The sequence below is a fragment of the Haemaphysalis longicornis genome, unplaced genomic scaffold, assembly GCF_048455015.1.
Source record: "Haemaphysalis longicornis isolate Haplotype H1 unplaced genomic scaffold, Haemaphysalis longicornis Haplotype H1 scaffold_7, whole genome shotgun sequence".
Taxonomy (NCBI): Eukaryota; Metazoa; Arthropoda; class Arachnida; order Ixodida; family Ixodidae; genus Haemaphysalis; species Haemaphysalis longicornis.
In genome coordinates this window covers 16,964,171-16,985,033 of record NW_027526422.1, presented here as the reverse complement: position 1 = coordinate 16,985,033, position 20,863 = coordinate 16,964,171, and the positions used below count along the sequence as shown (strand labels likewise).

General features: G+C 47.5%; 1 protein-coding gene across 1 annotated transcript in view; it reads right to left on the bottom strand.

Annotated features, from left to right (window-relative positions):
* Nucleotides 1-20,863, bottom strand: part of LOC144144601 (SEC14-like protein 2) — a 55,123-nt gene that overhangs the window by 22,725 nt on the left and 11,535 nt on the right. Inside the window, exons 2-6 of the mRNA XM_077676108.1 lie at nt 7,185-7,254; nt 5,267-5,310; nt 5,101-5,166; nt 783-876; nt 22-114 (exon numbers count right to left, since the gene is read on the bottom strand). Of these exons, the coding sequence (XP_077532234.1) occupies nt 22-114; nt 783-876; nt 5,101-5,166; nt 5,267-5,310; nt 7,185-7,254 (367 nt within the window). The remainder of the gene's footprint in view (nt 1-21; nt 115-782; nt 877-5,100; nt 5,167-5,266; nt 5,311-7,184; nt 7,255-20,863) is intronic.

Here is a 20,863-nt window from a genome sequence, read left to right as displayed (position 1 = left end):
GGTGCCTTGAGCCTGCTCACCTTTTGGACTGCTCCTGCATCTTCTTCATGCCGCATTCGCAGCGCCACGCCATGAACTGCAGGATCTCCTTGAGCGTGCAGCCCCGCAGAAACGCTGCAGGGAAGGCCGACGCCAGGGCTTAGCTGCTACACTTTGTACTCAACGGCCGACTGAACAGAATATTTGCTCGCAACGTAAGCTGTGACGCCGAGGCATAAAAGGGGGGAAGGGGAGGGGGGGGGGGGGGGGGTCGTTTTTGGAGTCGTCACGTCGTCACTTTCGCTTCGCTGCAATTTGTCCGCTCGTACGTACGTCTCGGCATTCACATCACCACAAGTTTCTTCATTTCGCTCTTCAGATCATGTACCGTCATGTAAACATTTAAAAGGTACCAATGTGCTCATAGACGATACCGCATTTTGCTTAACTTGGTTACTTTGTCTTTCAACCACGTTTGTACTGTTGGCCAGAGTAAATGTTTGTAGCGTATGAATCTCATTATCGCTGTGGCCCTATCGGGGTAAATTGCTTTACTAGGGGTAGGTAAAGTAACCTGAAGCCTACATTTCCAAGTTGATTTGGGTTTTTGAGGGCTGCTGGCGTCTTCAAGCATTAATTGCAGCTATCTTTCAGCTCTGCATGAACATTGAAAGAGCTTGAGCTCTTCCGTTCGTGGGCCGTAACTATACCAAATTCGATAGTGAAACTGTTTCTTCGTAGGCCAGCGAAACGTATGCTAAACCTTTAAAGTGACCAGTGGTCAGTAGCCGTGGGGTACGTACGTTTTATCTGGAAGTTGCCGAAGGGGTAGATCCAGACTGGGCCTCCCTGTTTGTCGAAACCGTAAATGCCTCCTATCAGCGTCCTGTGCACGAACTGAGCAAAGAAGGAGGTGCGAAGAATAAATTATTGCTGCATCGTTCCTCCCCGCAAAAGAAACCGCCTTAGTAAGTAGCTTAACGGACAGAGACACGCGACATCGACACTGTCAGCGCCCCCAATTGTTCGCAGCGAAGGGATGAACTAGCAACGGGAAAAAAGTCAACCCAGTTCAACCCAGTCGGAAATATGCTGAAACACCGGGGCTGTGGGTTGTCTTTACGGAAATTCCGTTTAGATTCGGCTTCTTTCTTGTCCGCAATGTTAGTCGTCTTAACGGCTAATCGTCATACCAGTTGGTTCCACATAGTGCTGGTAAAATAACAGTAATTCATAGCGTTTACAAGCATAATGTGAACTAACTAATTAAGAGAAATAAATGGAACTCAGCATAATGGTAAAGCTGTATTAGTGATGAATTGCCTTATAATTTGTTTTGAGATGCTTTTGCTAACAGAAGAGTTAGAGCCGTTTTCTATAATCATGCTCCCTCCGCAGATGGGCATGCTTCACTGCGCAACAGGCAATGTGGAAAGGCCAGCTTACAAAAACCAAGTTTACAGTGATCCTTTCAAGTCAGCTTCACCGCAAAACAGAAATGCATTGCCGGGGAGTCATTATTTTAGGGGCAGTAAGCTTTGGTTCCTAAAAAGAAGATTAAAAAACAGTCCAGTAAGTACAAAGCTCCTCGCATATAACATATGTATACGTTCAAAACTTGAATATGCCGCAGTTGTCTGGGACACTTTTGCCAAAAAAGATTCCCACCAACTGGAAAATATTCAAAGAAAGGCGGTAAGATTTATTTTTTCAAAATATAATCGGTGTGATTCTCCAACATCTTTGATGAAACTTAACAACATTCCAACATTAGAAGCACGCAGGAAAATTAGTCGACTATCATTCTTACATAATTGCATAACTGGCAAATTGAAAATAGCTCTCCCCCAAATTGTGAAACCCCTGACTACCAGGATCACAAGACACAGTCATAACGGCGCTCTAACACCAATTTTCGCTCGCACAACTGCTTTTAAAAACAGCTTTTTCCCACGCACAGTGTCAGAGTGGAACTCATTGCCGCCAGGTGTGTTTGAATGCGGCAAATTTTTAGAAGAACTGGAGCGTCTTTTCTTGTTTGCTTAGGGCTGCACTGAGTTGTGAAGTGATTGCTGTCTGTTCTTGTATTGTATGAAGTTTTTTTATGTATTTTATGTACCTCCTACATTGTCTGTGACGATGCTAGAGCTGTTTTGCTTAGTATTTTTGTATTGTTGCCACTCCTGCCTGGGCCTAAATATTGGCCTGCAGTACCAATAAATAAATAAAAATAAATATGAGCGGTCTCATGTCAAAATATGAAAACCGTAGGGTTTATTTTAATTTTTAATTTTTTTGTCTATACTGGGAACTGATTCTTGCAGGGCGGAGAAACTTGCGTCGGAGGGAGCGTGACACGATAACAGCGGAGGCTGTCGCCAAAGCGGCCACTAGAGCAGCTCTGCTGTTAAAAGGAAAAAGAACACTTGCTTGCCGACAAAGTACTAAACGTTTATGACGAAAATAAAAAAAATGCACGGAATTTGACGTTATAAATCGAGCTCATTTTACAGATGAGACAGGTTTGATGAAGCCGAGTGTTGATGCAATTTAAATTGGCCTGGCATAGTGTCATATTGGCAGTTAGATAAAAGTAGAAACACACGGCTGCCAGCAACGACAGTGCGATGTAACGTTTTAATTTGTTGCATTGTTAATTTTATCGCGTGGGTATTTCTAGACAAACCCGTACGAGAATAAAACGCACTGCGGCCTCCATATTTTTATATAAAACCATCTATATTGCTGTAAAAATGTCTTCTGAGCAATTCATTTATGTACAGCAGTGAAGCCGAGATTGAAACACTCGGTGTAAAGCAGAGCGGCTTACGCATTATCCGACATTGCAGTTCTTAAGCGTTTTTGTAGACTGGAGTTCTAAGACAACACGAACTGCATACGATACAGCATGCAACATGTGTTTACGCTAATTTAAAAACAATGCTTGGTGGATCGACAGGCATGCTTTACGCGCGCAGATGGCTACTGCAGTATGCGCGCGTGTGTGTGCGTGTGTGTATGTGTGTGTGCGTGTGCGTGAATGCGTGTTATGCCTTCGCAATCTAGTACTTTACGCCTGTACAAGCAGAGTGAAAAGTAAGTATATTTTGACAATCTTTTCGTCCATTCCCATGTGTACTTTGTGAGGAACAAATAACAATGAAACCTGTCATTCACCCCAGGAAGCTGGCATGAACTAACTGTGTAAGGCGAGTGGCTGTCTACATATCTCGCGGTGCACGGCCGCAATGGTAACACAGCTACACACTTTGCAGTACCAGGCAAATAGCAAACTAAAAAAAATGTCGCCGTGATTTGTGTCTCTGCAAGCGACGCACACTGGACGCTCGAGATTACCTGTCGCGATTTCTGTTGTCATGCGAGTCGGGGCCCTGGCGGTGAATGGCAGTAATGGAACAAGGGACCAAGAAACGCAGTGGAAATAGAAGACAATTCAGTGTAGGTCATGCGTCACGTTCAATAATGAATAGAAAAAGAGAGAGAGAAGGCTCTCTGTAAGGGGAAAGCTGAATAGGCTGCTGGCGTGTGGTCGCCTACATGCTACTCTGCGGGGATGAGAAGGAGGAAATCAAGGTCCTAAAGAAAGGGGGGGGGGAGAAAAAGAAAGGAAAAATAATGAAATAATAAATCAGAAACTCTGGCAAGAGAACATCCCGATAATGCTCAAGCATTCTTTAGGGCCACGCCGACATAAAATGATCCCTTCTAATACTGACTTCACTGCTATACAAGTGTGCATTGCTCGAAGGTCTTTCAGGGGTGACATAATATTAAGGTATTGAGGTCCTAAGGCTCTAAATTAAATACAGCCGTAAGAACCCACGTATCTTCATCAAATGTTATAAACCATGCTTTCTTAAATTAAGCTGCACCATTTTACAGAAATGCATTGCTGGAAAAACATTTTAGGAAGGGGGGAGGCGGCGAAGCATATATAATCTATGTTTTTTATGCCTGTTGCTTTCCGGAAGTTTGACGTCAAGCTATGATCCCAATAAAGCGCCTTATACCGACTTTCTTTAAAATAGGCTTTACTACTATATAGAAATGCACTAGTGTAAAGAAATTTTGTAATCTGCAGTATAAGCGATCTTGCATGGAACTTTGAAGGCTCGTATGCGGTATTTTATTAAAGCATTTTTTTGTGCCAATAAAGTGACACAGAGCTTTACTTGGCAGACAGATTTTCTCACAGGACTCGCCGAACAATGCTAACACATTAAAAGGTAATATCACATAGCTTTAAGCGTACTGCGTGAAAAGTTTTGACGACCTACCAGGATGGGGGAATTTTGTCTTAGATCGTCTCAGTGACGCTGACATCTTGTTAGCTATCAGAGAATGCGGAATGCACTTGACGGAGGTGGTCATGGTCCAAGACATTTAAATTTACACGATCGTGGTTGAGGCACTCAATTTTTTACGCCAGGTTGTTCATCGTTTCGGTATAATCAAAACTACCATTCCTAAATTGCTGCGCTGCCCAAGTGCTCCTTACCAAAGCACGGACTGACTACACCATCACTGACGATATAGCGGCACGTTGGATGCTTTACAGGCAACAACAACAACAACAACAACAACAACAACAACAACAACAACAAAAAAGCGCACAAATTCCGCCTGACAAGCTGCTTTGCCATCAATGTCACAGATAACCACCGACCATTAGCTATCTACTCTAGTCTTCCCGGAACTCACAGAAATCCGAAACAAACGCAAGCCTTCACGCGTGCGAAGCCTCAATGAATGGTTCTACTCAAAGAATCAAATGGAAGACTCGCTGCCCACGATGTGGGCCCCTGCCAAAGAGGCACACCTCATGGGAAGGCCCTAAAATGTGGACCGTCTTTCCTTCCTTTCACCACCCCTTTCCCCCTTCGGCCATAGCGCCATCTTTTTGAAATAAATTTACTCATTCACAATGCTTTACACTCTAATAACAAGACGTTATCAGTTAGTTCCCGGCAATCAACAGTCATCATAGTAGGAGATCGCGATGCTGTTACTCATAAAATACTAAAATTGCGAAGCGTCAGCTCTGTAGAAAAATGAACAATGAATACAATCAAAAATTTTTTGCGAGCAAGTTATTCTCACCTCGGGAGGTTTGTAGTCATCCTTTGTGAGGTCGTCGATATTGTTGGCTTTCCTCCATGCTAAGCTCTGTAGAAAAACGTATTAAAATAACCCCCGTTTTAGATATGTTTCTAGTTTGTTGCATTTGTGTAATTTAACTCGCGGATACAGTTCAGTCAGTACTTGCCTTTTTCATCATTTCCTTGGCATGCTGGACGTCGAAATTCCGGGCTGTACAATTAAGGTGACCATGCAAAAAAAAAAAAAAAATTAATGCGGGTTGACACGAGAAACTGGTTTGCGTCAGCTGCCAAGCAACATATACGCGATATAGTCGATGCGGAGTTAAAAAGACAATTAAGACTAGAAACACCATATTTTGATTCCAAAGAATTGTACTTTAGAGAGATAAAAAAACGTAGCTATGTGGGATTGATGCTTCCGCAAATCTTAGTCACACACCCATTCACACACACAGTCACCTTAGGCACACACACAGACGGACGGACGGACAAACAGACAGACAAACAGACAGACAGACAGACAGACATACGAAGGTACGGACGGACGGACGGACGGACGGACGGACAGATTTTTGCGCTAATGTTTCTCGCTGAACTTTATCTAGATCCGGTACCTTAGCAGGAACATCAAAAGAACTTTGGTTGTGCGTGCAGCCTGAAATAGGTTTATACAATAAGCGAACACCTTCACGTTACAGACAAAGCAAATATATTCGCGTTCCAACATATATCGTAGCGCGGATCCAGTATCTGCAGGCATTCGGTAGTAAACGGCCCGTGTCTTACGTTTTCGTGCTCTCTGGAGTCCCCCCCCCATTAGCTGGCTGCCCGTCCCGACAACATCGTGGAATGGTGTTTTTGCCTCGCAGTCATCAAGGTGATGTCGCCGCTTAGTCTGAGTAGAGGCTGAAACATAGCCAAGCGTGTACGTATCGCCGTCGCGTGCATTCGACACGCTTGGCCGCCAGTCGCCGCGACATTTCCTCCTTCCTTGTTTTGTGGTCGATGACGAGCTCTTTATGAGCACCACCGGTCTCTTTTGCTGCGTTGGCAGCCCTCGACGCACCTATAACTCTACCCGCCGCAACCAACGAACGGCTCAGCAAAGCAGTCTTCTTTAGGCGCAGCGCAAACAGTTTTCGCTCAGGATTTCCTCTTTTCGCACCTCCCGAGTGCTATAGCGCGAAGAACAGAGGCGGCCGGTTTGCTTGAAGGAGCTGTAATCAAGGTTCCTATAGCTGTAATCGTCTACAGCCCGGAGTGGCAACGCTGGCCAGGAAGATTAAAATAGTAAAAAAGATTACAGGGAAGCATTAAGACACCTTACATTTCTTGCACAGGTGTCGTTACGGTGGAAGCTTGAAGACACGTGACGCGTAGCGGGCCATGGGAATTTTCCTTGCCACCGGACACCGATGCTGTTTTTTTTTCTTTTTTGCTATATAAATCACCCGTGCTTTGCTTAAAATTGTTGCAGGCGTGAATAGTAGCGGCACGTGACTGGGGCTTCCCTTTTGCTAAGGAGATGCGTATCCATTTCTTCATGTTATGTGGCACGTTTCCGCACTCCTGCACGACATGAAAAATTCAAGGCCGTTCTGCCCTGCGAATGTGAATTACCAGCGTAGCTGCAAATTCGTCACTTAGTAAAGGCGGTGACAATGACCTTGTTGTCGCTATAACATACACTTGTCGGCATACGAAGACGAAAGCCTGGCGACATTTATTAACTTACTACATCGTGTTAGCAGCCTTTTCTTCGCTTCCGTTTTTTGTATACAACACGAATCAGTCCGTTGGAGTATAGCATCCCCCTTTTCTAAGGCCTGTTTACAGCAGTATTCCCCCTTCCGTTAGCGGACCGTCATGCGCCACCGTCGTGGCGGAGTGGCATGCCCCGTTTAAGCGTCGCTTTACCGCTGGTGGGCAAGCAGGTATCTGACGCGCTGAGAGGTACGGCACTGAACAGACCGCAAGTGCACTCAAAAGTGCACGTTTTTATCCACCTTCTGAGGGATTTCTACCAACACAACAGTAAGAATGGCGCCCCGAGGAAGGGCGTACAGGAGAACGTTCACTCACCCCTGAGCCATCGCAGGCAGTAGTAGTCGTCGTCGTCGTTCGTCAGCAAGTCACTGCACACCTCCCGGAACTGCGCACCACGGTAACGAGTACGTGAGGATTAGGCTTCTCTGATGCGCGAAGAGCGAAGGGGTCTTAAATCAATGGCTGTTTACTGAAGGAGGCCATAAGACCCTGAAGTTGATGGGAGAAGCGGGAATTGGTTATAAAATAAAAGTGATCGAAACGCATTCGTACTTTTGCCGCCATCGTCCTCTTGGGCTGTCACCAGTACTTAAGTTTTCTCCTTTGTTCGACTTCTTCACACCTGACATGTAGTGTAGTTGAACGGAGGAGAAAACCAATACTGGCGACCAGACGTCGGCATAATCACACTGATCGGCATAATCACACTGAGTACACTAATTTGTACTTATTTGAGCTCAAACTCACGAGTGAGTACGATGATGAGTCAGCAGAGACACAGAAAAAAAAGTGAGTACAGACGTGAGTACATGTACTCACGAGTACTGTATTCCTTAGTGCAGTAATCCTGAGTACTGTTCGCGAGTGCATGCACTTGTGAGGGCAGCACTCGCGAATACTGTACTCACGAGTACTGCTTTCACGAGTACTGTACTCACGGATAGTGAGTCCCTCGCGAGAACATACGTATATACCCTCCTTTGGTGACAGACCACGAGGCTTCCACCAATCACGCCGTAACACCGGCCTGCGAGGACTGGCGAGTAGTGCGGGATTTCAAACGAATGAATGGGCATAACGGTTCATAGTTCAGAGCGCTGCTCCTGAGAACCTGTTCCTGCGGGTGAATGATGCTAGCCGGGAGAACGGGGGGAGAGGGGAGGTTGAAAGGGAGCCAACGCGGTGCGCAGCGGAGAGCGAATGACGGTGACAGCGAAAAGAGCGCGAGGAGGAAAGCGCAACAGGGCACAGCGGAAGCATGGGAAGGAAAACGTAATGATATAGTGTGGAGAAACTCTTTCATAAGCTGAGTGATGCCGGTTCATCGGTAAGGTATGCGGCGAGCGCGCCCACCAATACCATAACTGGAAACACAGCGTTTCATGAGCGGATGACTCCTGGCTGCAGGGGCTAAGAGATGACGACAATGACAGTGACCGGGTCAATGACATTTTGTGGATACATAGCAGTCAAGTGCACTTAAGCATTTCGGAAACGAACCCCTGCTGGCCACACCACGCTGACTTACTCCGTTGAAATTGGGTCAAGCTAACTGTCCCTCATTACTGAGCGAATTGAGCCAAGATATGCACGGAATAGATGTCTGCTGAATTCCTTTAGAGGGCTCTTTCGAAAGATCACCACCTTCCTTTTTCGCTCGATCCTACTAACGATATTTGGCCCACGGATGCACACGCCACCTGACGACGTTTGAACGCACCTGTGTAACATCAGCCCCCTCCAGCGCGGAGGGAACGTTGCTTGGGGCGTCGGCAGCGGGCCGGCACACGACCAGGGCCCTAACGGGGTCACGTACATTACGTCATTATCCCGGGGCCGCCGCGAAGAGGCAAGGTCGGAAGTGTGGCCGTGCAGCTCCCGCTCTCTAGCAAGCCGGAAGCCACCGCCTCGCACGGACCAGAGGGAGGACAGGCGGCGATGGTCGTGGAAATGTCCGTCTGTACCTCCTTCTTTTCGTTGCCTCAGCGGTGAGATGGGAGATCTTATGGGGCGGAAATGCGGTGCTGCAGGTTCGTATTCGCAGGAGTATTCAGAAAAAAAAGAGAAAAATCCCGGGCCATCTCCACTTTCGTGAAATCTGGGGAGGGGCGAAGCATGCAGTGTATAAGTGTATTCTTCGCATCTTGGCATTTTTGCCAGCGGAGATGAAACCGTAGGGGGGTAGAGCTATACAGCTTTGCTGTAAAAATCTCTTTGTCTTTGATGCACGAAGCTCTCCAGCGCGAGGCGTAAATGAGTGTCCCGGTGTTTCGGTACCGTGATTACATGAGACGACAATCGCGACGACGGCAGGAGACGCCAAGAGCCCCAACCCCTAAGGGGCTTCTCCCCTAAAAAAAAAAAGTATTGATGAGATAAAATGTACGCCTTTGTCTTTCCACTTTACACTACCGTTACGGTCAATGGCAACAAAAGTCAGCGTCCCCTCACTCACTTACTCCCTCGCTCGCTCACTCGAGAGGTCCATTAAGCTAGAGCCCCTAAGGCTGGGTCCCCTGTTAAAGCCTTAGCCCTCTCTCTGTCGTTCTATCTCACTCTTCTCGTGTAAAAATAATTTTCGCGCTGTTTATCTAACGTAACCGAAAACTTATTTCCGCAGAACCATGTAAAAACACTACGGTGTTTTTACATGGTTCTGCAGGCGTAGCCAGGCAGGCGGAGCCTGGAGAGGAAACATTACTCCTAGTTTCGATTTAGTACCGTCGGCATCAAGTTCAGCCTAGCCGATGTCATATATTGTGCAGACAGCGCACAGACGTGCGGGACCGGACGCGCGCTGTTCCGTCTCCCCCATTTATTCTACGCCTGCCGTCTTTGCCCTGTTCGCACACGATGAACCAGTAGCAACTTGCCCATCTGACAGTCGTCCTGCACCTGACCGAAAATTACGCGGGTCAAGGTTAATTTCCTTGTGTTGGGTCATGAATGCGGCAATGACACTGGTCTCGATGATTTGTAAATTGGTACGACCGACATTTCTCGCAAATAAGCCAAGGCTTAATTTGCGCTTCATGGAAAGACACCTAATCTGGTGTTTTTCTTACATATACACTGTTCTTCTTATCACTTTTCATTTGTGGGGAGCGCGCAATTACCGCGAGCTTCACTGGAAGCAATGCAGCGTCTCTTTCAGTGCGATACTAACGAGGCCGCGTCCTAGACAAGGACGCAAGCAAGGACAACGGAGTTTCCCAAGCCTGCTTCCTGCTGTATCAGCTGTAATATCGCCTGAAACGGCTGCAAAGCTCGGCGATGCGTATCTCGTATATCGCCATGAAGAAATAAGAGACCGAGAAGTAGGACGACCGTTTACCAGTTACAGTCCACGATTCCACACTGCTAAGACATCTCAAAACAGGTCTTGAAAAAGTACCATGGTGGAGTTTAATACGCAACTCAATTTACGTGCTTAAACGTAAGTGTAAACGTATATCTAATTATTTCTTGTACCACATTACCTTTCCTATTTGGATTTGGTTACAGATGCATTGATTCCGTTTCATCCCAACTGCGGATAGAGACTCCGTCGCGAAATTATTGAGAGTGCTGTTGGCGATTGTAAATAAATAAATAAATAAATAAATAAATAAATAAATAAATAAATAATTAAATAAATAAATAAATAAATAAATAAATAAATAAATAAATAAATAAATAAATAAATAAATAAATAAATAAATAAATAAATAAATAAATAAATAAATAAATAGATAGATAAATAAATAAACGGTGGCTAATTTGTTGATTTATTCATTTGTTGCGTGGTTGAATAGTTTGGTTTGATCGTTTGATTACGGTTATTCAATTGTTACCACAATATCGTGAAAGGGCAAGGTATCGCATAAAAAAAGCACACGGCTCCCTTTCGCTCCCGACACAAATGATACGAATGCTACAAGTAACTTTTTTCACTCCTTACAAATTTCACATGGCAGTAATGTGCTGCGTGGAACAGGCGACACGTCGTTGGGAAACCGCAACCTGTCCCACAGGTTACACGCATCACCAAACTTATTTTCAAGAAAATGCCGTTTAAACTTTATCCATTTGCCGCAGCATTCCCTTCTCTCTGTATGGAATATCGAGCTCATTTTTCTTCTAACACACGGGCATTTCTCTGCCGGATCTGTAAGACACGGCTTTGTCAATTATGCATTTCGCTGTCTATTGACGAGATCGCGATTACGCACTCTATCTCAGACACCCGTAGGCAGTGGTAAAGCTGCGGATGCGATATCGGAACTTCACGTCGCAGCGGTTGCTGTTCACGCTAAACGTCACGTTCGCCCTTTTTTTTTTTAAATTCCGATAGTATGCCCTTTGGCACAAGGTCCTACAGGTACAAGTTGACACCCGTTTCCCGGAGGAACTCCAGAAGACGGCGGTGGTGGGGCCCCCACAGCCATCGCTGAAAATCGGGGGGTCTCCCAGGATGCAGGCCTGTGCCGCGAAGGTGTCGGGATCTCGCTGCTCTCAGGGAAGGGCAGGAGAGAGGGCCACCCCAACTCGAAGTCTACGAAGCAGGACCTCCTCCCAGCGAGCGAGCCCACTGGGAAGGTCTGTTCCACACGGTGGGATGAGAGCGCGTGTGGCGCGACGCAGATGTTCCTTGAGTTGGGCTAATTGTTCATGTGGGTCAGTTGACAGAAAGGGCTGTGGCGTTAGCTCCGTGATCACAATCAGATCTATTCAACATGCACCGTTTATTGAACACAGTGCCACACCAAACGCACACAGCGAGGTGAGCAGATGCGACCGCGCGCTGATGCATTGTTGGCCGTACATTAAAATGAAACTCTTTACCGGTGGCTAGTCGCTAGGTAACGCACCAGGTTCGTCTCTTGCTAATATGTCGTTGCTATGGAGGAAATAATACTGTCGCTGGTGAGTCTCCGGCGCACACAAAAGTATTTCTCCGGAGGCCTGTCACGAGCAGTTAATGCTTTATAAAAGGGCAATTGGCTGCCGATGATAGCGCTTGGTGCGCTGCTTACGTTGAAGAGACAAGCGGGTCCTCCCACGCGCGCCTAAGCGGCCAAGTCAGAAGAATCGGCGTTAATTAAGACGGGCGAAAACAACGGCACTTGATTTTTACCAGAAGGCGCGTGTGAAATGTCAAAATAGAGCTTACGACTGGAAGCGAGCAAGGTATCGCGACAAGCTGGTTTTACCAGCATGCGCGCTAAGATTTTATCAATTGGCCCCTACCTCGGTGTTTTCTATTGATCAGCATTTGGGTAAGGGTGTAAGCAACGTTGCTTTCCCCTAATTATAAGGCTTTCCAGGCCTGTCTCACAGCAACCGCTTATCGTATAATTTTTTTTTGCCAATTTGATGTGTGTAGACAGAAGGCGACTTTTCGGGTCAGTTATCGCCTGCAGTTTTGCTATGGCTGGCTCCGCTTGAGACATAACCAACAAATCGTGAAGAATTCCGCCTCCTGGACTTCATAACTTGGAAAGCTTGTTCCTGAGCTCTATTCTCGTACCTACGGAACGCTTATGATGTCGCCAATCACAGGGGAGGGTTCGACTGCTCATAAGTGAGTTGTATTGGTCAAACCAGTTCCGAAAGTGCTTGCGCACGCGCAAAAACGTGAAGGAGGGTCTTACATCGCAGTATAAATTTTATGCCTAAAAGAAGCTGCAGGTGGATAAATAATACCCTCTGGGAAGTCGATGCGCCGGCCGAAAATCGCTAACTGAGCAGAAAGAACTGCGTGAGTACGCAGATAACCAGGCACGTAAGCACGTAATGAAACAAAAAGGCTATGGGATCAGAGCTAGGCAATTCAGGTTATTGCTTTAACCGTCTTTTTTTAACAGGAGAAGAACGGGGAAGAAATTTATCCCAAAACCTGCTGTTCACGATTAAAAGCATCGGCGACATTTTTCGTATACTTGCGCCTCCTTATGCGAACGCTAAGTGGTGCCGTAGGATAACAGCCGGCACGCGCAAGCGGACGTGTCTCTACGCACGCACGCGTTTGTCTTGCACGCCTGTTGTTGGCCAGCACCGCTCCACGGGAACAGGTCCGCACGAGCATTGCCTAAGGCCGTCGCGTGGCCTTAATTTTAGCCGGCAATGCTCCAGGCGGAGCGGATAACACAAGACTATGAACCATGAAAAAGTCGGTGGAAGGCGATGCCCTGTAGAAGCAAGGACGCGCCCATTAAATACCTTGGTGTGATGCCAGCTTCTCCGTTAGTTCGTTAGGTTGCCTAATATTGCGCGTGCCTGCGCAGCAATGGCGTACGAGCCCTCCTAGCAGCGTACGCAACGTTGACTGCGAGAGCCGGTAGAAAGGGAGGGAGGGAATTTAAAAGAAGTGCGCTGAAGATGGGTCATCGTCCGTAAGGCAAGAAATCGTTACCACTAGGTCGAAGGCTGTAGGACTGGCTAAGAAACTAGAAATGGGCACTGACCTGCCGCTAGCTCGATGCCAGCATTGTTACATGAAATGGCGGGCACCACGGAGTAGCAGCTTTCCATTTTTTGAGGGTCACCGGCAAGGGACGAACAGATAATGAACGCATTTGTGCTGAATTAATGTGTCGATGCGCGCTAGTTGAAATGCTCTAAATGCATTAGGTTTAAGTGCCGAGCACAACTTCAACAAAAAGGGGTTTTGGCCTCTGTCCTGTCAAAACTTCTTTTTCCTGAAGTTTTGCTTGGCGGTTAAACCTAATGCATTTGTGCTGTTGTCCAGCCCTACACACGCGAAATTCGGGAACCCATCCTTCTGACCATGGAGTTCAAAGCCGGTAAGTATGGTTGCCTTTTTCGTGACAGATTTCGTGCACATGTCCCACTGCGCAGTGCCTCTTTGTCTGATTATGGGCATTGTTTTCGTTGAAACGTTGATCAGGACATTAGGTAACTCAAGTCCAACTCCCTAATCTCTGGGGATCTGGGGTGGGATAGTGTGAACCAGCCCGTGCGGACATTGTCGTACACAGAGGAAAGGGCCAGGGCCTCTGGTGCCGGTCCATCGTCATAGAAGTTTTCTTTGTACATACAGCTTTGTCTCAAGCGGACCACTCACTAATGACCCAAAACCCACAGCACCCTGAAGATGTGCACCTTAGTTGACTTTTCTCAACTCAAAACTTCACCAAGGTGCCCTCGTGGACAGAGACTTGTTCTTGTTGCTGGTGTTCCGTACAGTTGCTTTTTGGGTCTAGCTTTACGTCCTTGATTTTACGGAGACAGCCGCGAACTCCCAAGGGATTTTTATTTTTTGTTGTCCACTTCAAACCATTCCCGTTCACCGGTGCGACAGCATGCCATGGCTTGCAACTGCTGTCGAGTATTTGCCGCAGTCCTCATAGGCTGTGACGGGGCAGCGCAAAGGTGCCCTATACACGTATAGGGAGGCGCTCTAAGGTACCTTACGAGCTTTATTAGGCAACGCAATCCTCACCGCAACCGCGGGCCATCAACACAAGACAACGTAATAGACAACGCCGTGGGTCTTACGGATGCATCGTTTAGATAGTCTCAAAGGCGGTGCGACAACTAGCTTTCTACGGCGCGTCAACTAGCTTTCCGCAATGCTATGGAGATTTTTTTTCGCCATATTCATCTGTGCCTTAATTAGCATGCCCTTTCTGCGCTGTTTCGCTCGCACGTAAGACACAAAAGAAACTCCGAGACAAGACTTTCGCAAGCGGGCTGGACCTTGACTTTGAGGAAAGACCGGGGCGCTCTGCGCAGCCACTTCGATCAGCTTACGGATGGCTCTCGCAGTCCGGCCCTCGGTGACTATCAACGAGCGGCGGGGAAAACAATTGACAGAAAGAAGAAACGTGCTCCTCCGAACGCGGGTGCGACTGTACTGGTCAACTGGCCTTGAATGCTGACTCTCTCCCCCCGCATGATCGAGGGCTGGCGTGCATTCTGTGGTCGTATACTGGCCTTGTCCGCTCTCGGCATCATTCGGTTTCGTGCGTTCGCCGATGCGTGTATGTGGCCTTATAGCGGCGCACGCGATTAGACGGCCGAAAGACAAAACAGGGGAGGAACACTGGCGTGCCCTCCCGCCGCAAACACGCAAACAACGAGCCGTAACACACGCAGTACATATTTGTTTCTTAGAAGAAAAAAAAAAAGAAAAGAAAACGAAGCACAGGATGATGAAGGTTATTGGGTCACTATACTAAATACACCATACTATCAAATTTTCTCGTTATTTTCCCGCGCTCTGAATTAGGCGCTTGTTAAGATAAATTTTCAAAACAGGTTCATTCGTTACGAAATCATCAGTCGTATAAAGGAAAGGCCGAGAGGCGCTCGCCCATGTCGGCTGAGGGAGCAAGGAGACTCTCTTGAAAAAAAAATTAGCAGTGGCTTAGCTCGGCTATGCCAGGATATACTTACACCGTGAGCTAAGGTTCAGCTGGTTATTCTTAGATTTCCTGGTTGTCTAGGATTAGCTTGATTATCATGCTTACTGCTGCTTCAATGGCACACACCCACGGTATACGCATTATGTGACACATGTATATTTATCAAGCGCTCCGGCTCAGCGTCACCAATCGCCCCAGAGCTGAGCTGGTTCGACAGGTGCACGCCCGTGTTGCCGCGACGCACGAGCCATCGGTTCCACACCCGGCCACCCCTCGCATGATAATCAAGTGGACCGGGCCACCACGTGCGGAACAGAGGTCGGCGAAGACGCTGGGTGCGTGGGGTGTGTGAGAGACGCCGGGCAGCGAACAACGTTCTGTGCTCCGTGTGACGTCACTGCTCCTCGCGCATGCGCAGCACGGCTCTCCAGGAGCCACGTGAAACTGCTCAACCTCGGCCAGTGTAGCTCACATTACAAAAATGCGCGGCAGCAGTGGTATAGAAAAGTCCACATTCCACCCCTAAGTCCTGTATAAGACTGTAGTGGCGTGCACCTCATGTTCTAGCAGCGCCACTATCATCATCTGCATTGTCCCACCATCATCATCAGCGGGGCTTGCCCGGCCGCGTGAGCAGTGACACACGAAACACAGATCGAACACGACCGAGTGCCTGGGCGGCCGCTTGTCTGCACCGCTCCCACTCCTGGCCGGGCTCTCTCCAATAAAATGTAGGAGGCCACCGCAACCTACCGAGTCTGCTTCCTACAAGACAAACCGGACTGGAGTCTTCAAGGTCAAATTAAGGTTTAATTTACGCGCCGCGGTAACTCCCGCTATATGAGGCCGGCCGCGTAATGGCCACGGATTAATTTAGACCACCCGGGGATCTTCGACGTTCGCCCAAACTACGAGACATGGGGGCCTTCGCTTTTCGCCTCCTCCTCCAGAAGAATTACCGCCGCTTCCAGGAGCCATATCCACGTCCTCGTGTTTCACGGTGCAGTCAGCGAAACCTTAACGTCGCTGCTCAGTGGTGGGGCAAACATTGTCGAAGCGACGAGTGACATGTGATTTATGGGCCGTGTTTTCTTTTTCTTTTTTTTTTTTTTTTTTTGCGGAGAAGCAGTGTATCGTTAGGATTACGTGTATTTATTGTGTTAGTAAAAATGTCTGGGGCGGCAAAAACGCCTTGCTGCATCTTTTTCGCAAATGCTCCACAGCAAACGGCTGTAATTCTGGTTTTATCAAAACTTTCCCCTAAATTATTGGCCGCTATCTCGACGCTATTATTACGCCGTGTTTTATTTACTTGGCATAATTAGTTCACAGTGAAGGAAACAGACAGCCTATAGGTTAAAACTCCAGTCCTTCCATGCCTCATTAAGTAATCGCAACTGTCATTACCAAATGAGGAGGAAAAATAAAGGCGTGTGCATTCTCTGACCATATGTGTGATGTGTATTTTATGCAGCTTCGCTGGTCATCCGCCTTCACATAGTGAAATGACTCCTCATTTATGTACGATAGCGCAAATATTTTTTGGCACGTTTTCGGGAGATCACGGTCTAGTTCGCTTAATTGGTCGGTCGCTGCACACAAAGTAATTAGCGTAATTGTCGCCGCCCCCTTCGTGTGCGGCGTTTTTCGCGTAGCACAGAATCAAAGGGACCGAGCACAGCCCAGCTCGGACCAAAACGACCAGCTTCGCTTGGTGAAGAGAGCCCGAGAAGCCTGGTGGTATCAGGGCTCCTGGAATAAGGACTCTTCCCCAAAGCTAATTGTTCCATATAGACGTGTATTTCTCCTCCTCTGCTCAGTGTCGTATACGTCAGCCCATTTCCCCGCAAGCCAAAATCACCGACAGCAGCTCTGAACTACATCCCTACTGTGATCGTCCAACTTTTCTCTTTGTTTTCTGAACACGAAAACTCGTCATTCATTCTCAGTTATAGACTGACGTGTCGTTGGTTAACAAAACAAGACAAAAAAATTCACGCATCTCCACGAAGTGAATCATGACGAGTGGGCGAATCACTGGGGATCTTTCTTACCGTGAATCACCCGTGAGATTGCTTACTGCTGCTAAAACGATTTCCAATCCAATCCAATACAATTTAATTCAATCCAATCTATTTCAATCCAATTCAGTCCAATCAAAATCCTATCCAATCCAATGCTCCTCGCGCATGCGCAGCATGGCTCTCCAGGAGCACTCTCTCTCTCTCTCTCTCTCTCTCTCTCTCTCTCTCTCTCTCTCTCTCTCTCTCTCTCTCTCTCTCTCTCTCTCTCTCTCTCTCTCTCTCTCTAACCTTTTGTGAACCTACTATTTTGTTCTTGTGAACTTTTGTGAACCTTTTGTTCACAGATGTTTCGATTTACACGGTGCTGTGCCATGAGCACGGACGCTGGACGCCGGACAAGCCTCGGCCTTAAGGTGCTTCGCCCCTAAAAAACGGTTGTCGTTAGCGCGTGTACCATCTTCTCTGCTGTATTTTGTACCCTCGTCCCGATCACATGGGCAACGACGAAGCCGCCCATAACTGTGGCACATCGTTCGGCGGTTCCGGTCACTATATCTCCGCTCGAATCCGCCCGGTTGACTGCTGTCCACTTGCCCGAGCGCTTTCATTTGCTTGGTACCAGGCCGCTTCCTGGAAAGTTGAGCTTTGTTGAAATTAGCCTATGATAGCGATGCAGTAATAGTACTTATTTCATCCAAAGAGACGAACGATCACCCACGGCGAATACCTTTTCCTAATAAACCACCGGGGGTACCTCTCATACTCTTTTTTTTAAATAAAAACGTAGTCTTTCTTAAGCTTCCCAAACGCAAGAATTTTAGATTCAACCGCCCGGCCAGAAAAAAAAAAAAAACAAGCTCGAAAGAATGTTTGAACCCGACGAAGTATATACTACTAAAACTACTAAAACTGCTGCCGTGGCTCACGTGTAAGAACTGTTCAACGCTACGGAATCCTCGGGCGTATTTGAGGCGACATGTATAAGTACATAACCGAGACTACAGCTGTTCTTTTCATTGAGAATACACATTGGGTTGTTTCTTGCAGAAACAAACAAAAACAATACTTTAAAAACGGGGTCGAAGAGAGACGAGATAAAAACAAAACCAGAAGGAACAGGGCTCGACCTCGAGCTGTTCCGAGCTGTTCCAAGCTGAACAGAAACGAAAAGGTCTCAACAGATGGCGCCCGAGCAGTTCGGATGCGGCTGGAGTGGTGGTGGAAGAAAAGTAGGGAAGAGAGTGGGACGTAGGATGAGTAACATACCGAATTAGAATTCAGAACAGGAGGGGGGGGGGGAGGTAAAAAGGGGTGCAAGGCCAGAAAGGGGGGGGGGAAGCGCTGGGAGTTTAAAACCGGGGAGAGGGGGATAGCCCATTAGGTTAGTGAAGGGTAGGGCAAACAAGTAGAATAACACAGACAAGTCGGTTGGTGATAACCGACGTCCCTATACAAAGGGAGGACCTCTAATCATCATCATCATCATCATGCGCAAGGATTTAAGGAAATTCAGAACATCTACAATGCGTTAACAAGGGCAGTACCGGGAAGGGAGGGAGAACGCGAGCGGTTTGCGGGGGAAGGAGGGGAGAGTTTTACGAGGCAGGGGTTGCCGAAGACTATCGTCTTTCGAGGACATTTGCAGCGAAGCAGGCAGATACGCGGCCATTTGTTTTAGCATCTGCTTCATCTTTGTCGCGATTTCCTCTAAGCGCCCTCGTGGCGGTACGGCCGGCCGCCTGTCTCGCCGGCACCCTCGTGCTTTTTCTCTGGACCCATCGACGCACACGCACTATTGATCAGCGCCGACGTGTGCAGCTCGCGCGTACCGGGCGGCCACCAGCCGCGTTCAGTCAACCATGGCCACGTGCCAGCGCGTGGCGTGGCGCCAGTAGCTACGACGGGACAGCTATCGCGATGCCTGAAATGAAAAAAAGAAAGTGAGGCAACTCTGCCAAGTCTAAGAAGCGAGTGATGCTTCGTTAGTACAAGCTGCGCCCTTGGGGGATACGCCGATAAGAACGTAAATAACGCAACGGCTAGTTCCTGATACGATGGGCTTTCTTGGTATATGGTTACGGGTGCTGGGAATGGGGACAAGGAAAGAATGCAGACAACTCCATGCTAACTGGGAAATGCTAGTTTGCGTAAAAAATGTAAACATTATTTTGAAAAAGCAAGTGGCCCAGCACCTTGATTTATATAAAAAGCCCAATGACTGTTGAAATAAAACACGGATCAGAGAGCCCGAAGTGTGAGGTGCGTACAAATACATGACTTGCGGGATGAACTATTATGACAACTGAAGTATATCTAGGGTCACTAAAACAAGGGAGGCGCTAACGCACCTTACGTCGCACCTACGCTGATAGGAATGTCCCTATGCCACAATAAAATTCGTGTATTGGAGACAAGAAACGGGGAAGGGGTCTGGGAAGGTGGCCCGTTCCCAGGTGTTACAGAGGATTGGACTAAGTGCGACCGTTCCTCTTCGACCAGACGCTCTTATCTTCTCTAACAAACGAATGTTTACGCACCAAATGGCTTGGCGTGTCGGGTGCAGTTATAATCGTCGACTACGCAGTGCGCCTGAGCAGTGCGAATATCTTGTAGGGAAAGGAAGAGAGGAAAAAAACTGCGGCTTGTTACTGGTGCCTCGGTTCGGATAGTAATGACCGCAATAAGTTATCTTACCAAGCTACTTTTTTTTTTCTAGCATCGCCGTGATGTCACGGCTGAGGTAAGTTCTTTTATTTTTTCGTAAAGTTGATTTGCTGCTTTTGCTACTTGATTGACATGACGTTCGTAACAAGCGTATACAATACAGCCTTCTACCAACATATAAGTGTGCGGCACCCATAGCTCCCGATGAACACAAAAATGCGTGAGTTGCCTTGTCTCTGTCACAACGTTTCGCGGGTAATATGGAAGGCAACGTACGGTAACCTGGAACGATACGTTTTCAGCTCCCAGACTGCCATCGCACGTATACAGCGAATTCTACGCTCGCCTTGCGAGCAAGACAATATGTCCCCAGGCAGAACTGAGACTTCGCAACTATTATCACTTCCCAGGTGTCTAGTAGGGGTGGAAAATATCAGGCGCTTGTAGCACCGTTCACTGGTATAGTGAGAATGTTCTTTGCACCAGTATAGGCCTACAGGATCGCTGAAAGCCTGCCCCAGTGAAAATCGGGCCATGCGGGAGCGCACGCGCTTTTCAATTGTGGATCATTTTTCGTGCGTTTGGACGAAAGGAAAGAACATACGGCCGTGTCGGAATTTTCTAAAGTGGGGACTTAGAAACGCGTATCAAAAGTAATTGTCGATAAGCACGCTTTTTTGGTTTAGGAAGTGGCTTTAAACGATCAGAAGATGCTGCGCGAAGGAAAGGCAATAAGTATATAAAAACAAATGAATTCGAAACAGCGCTAAAAGACGGAATGAGGGACGTCAACACACGGCGCTGACTAGCAACTGGTGGTTTTATTCTTCGGCCTGCGAAATATACCGAAGGAGAAGAGGACAGGGAGGCGAGAAGCAATCATGATAGGAAAAGTAAATACAATAAGCAAAATACAAAAAAGTGCGGGCCAACCCAA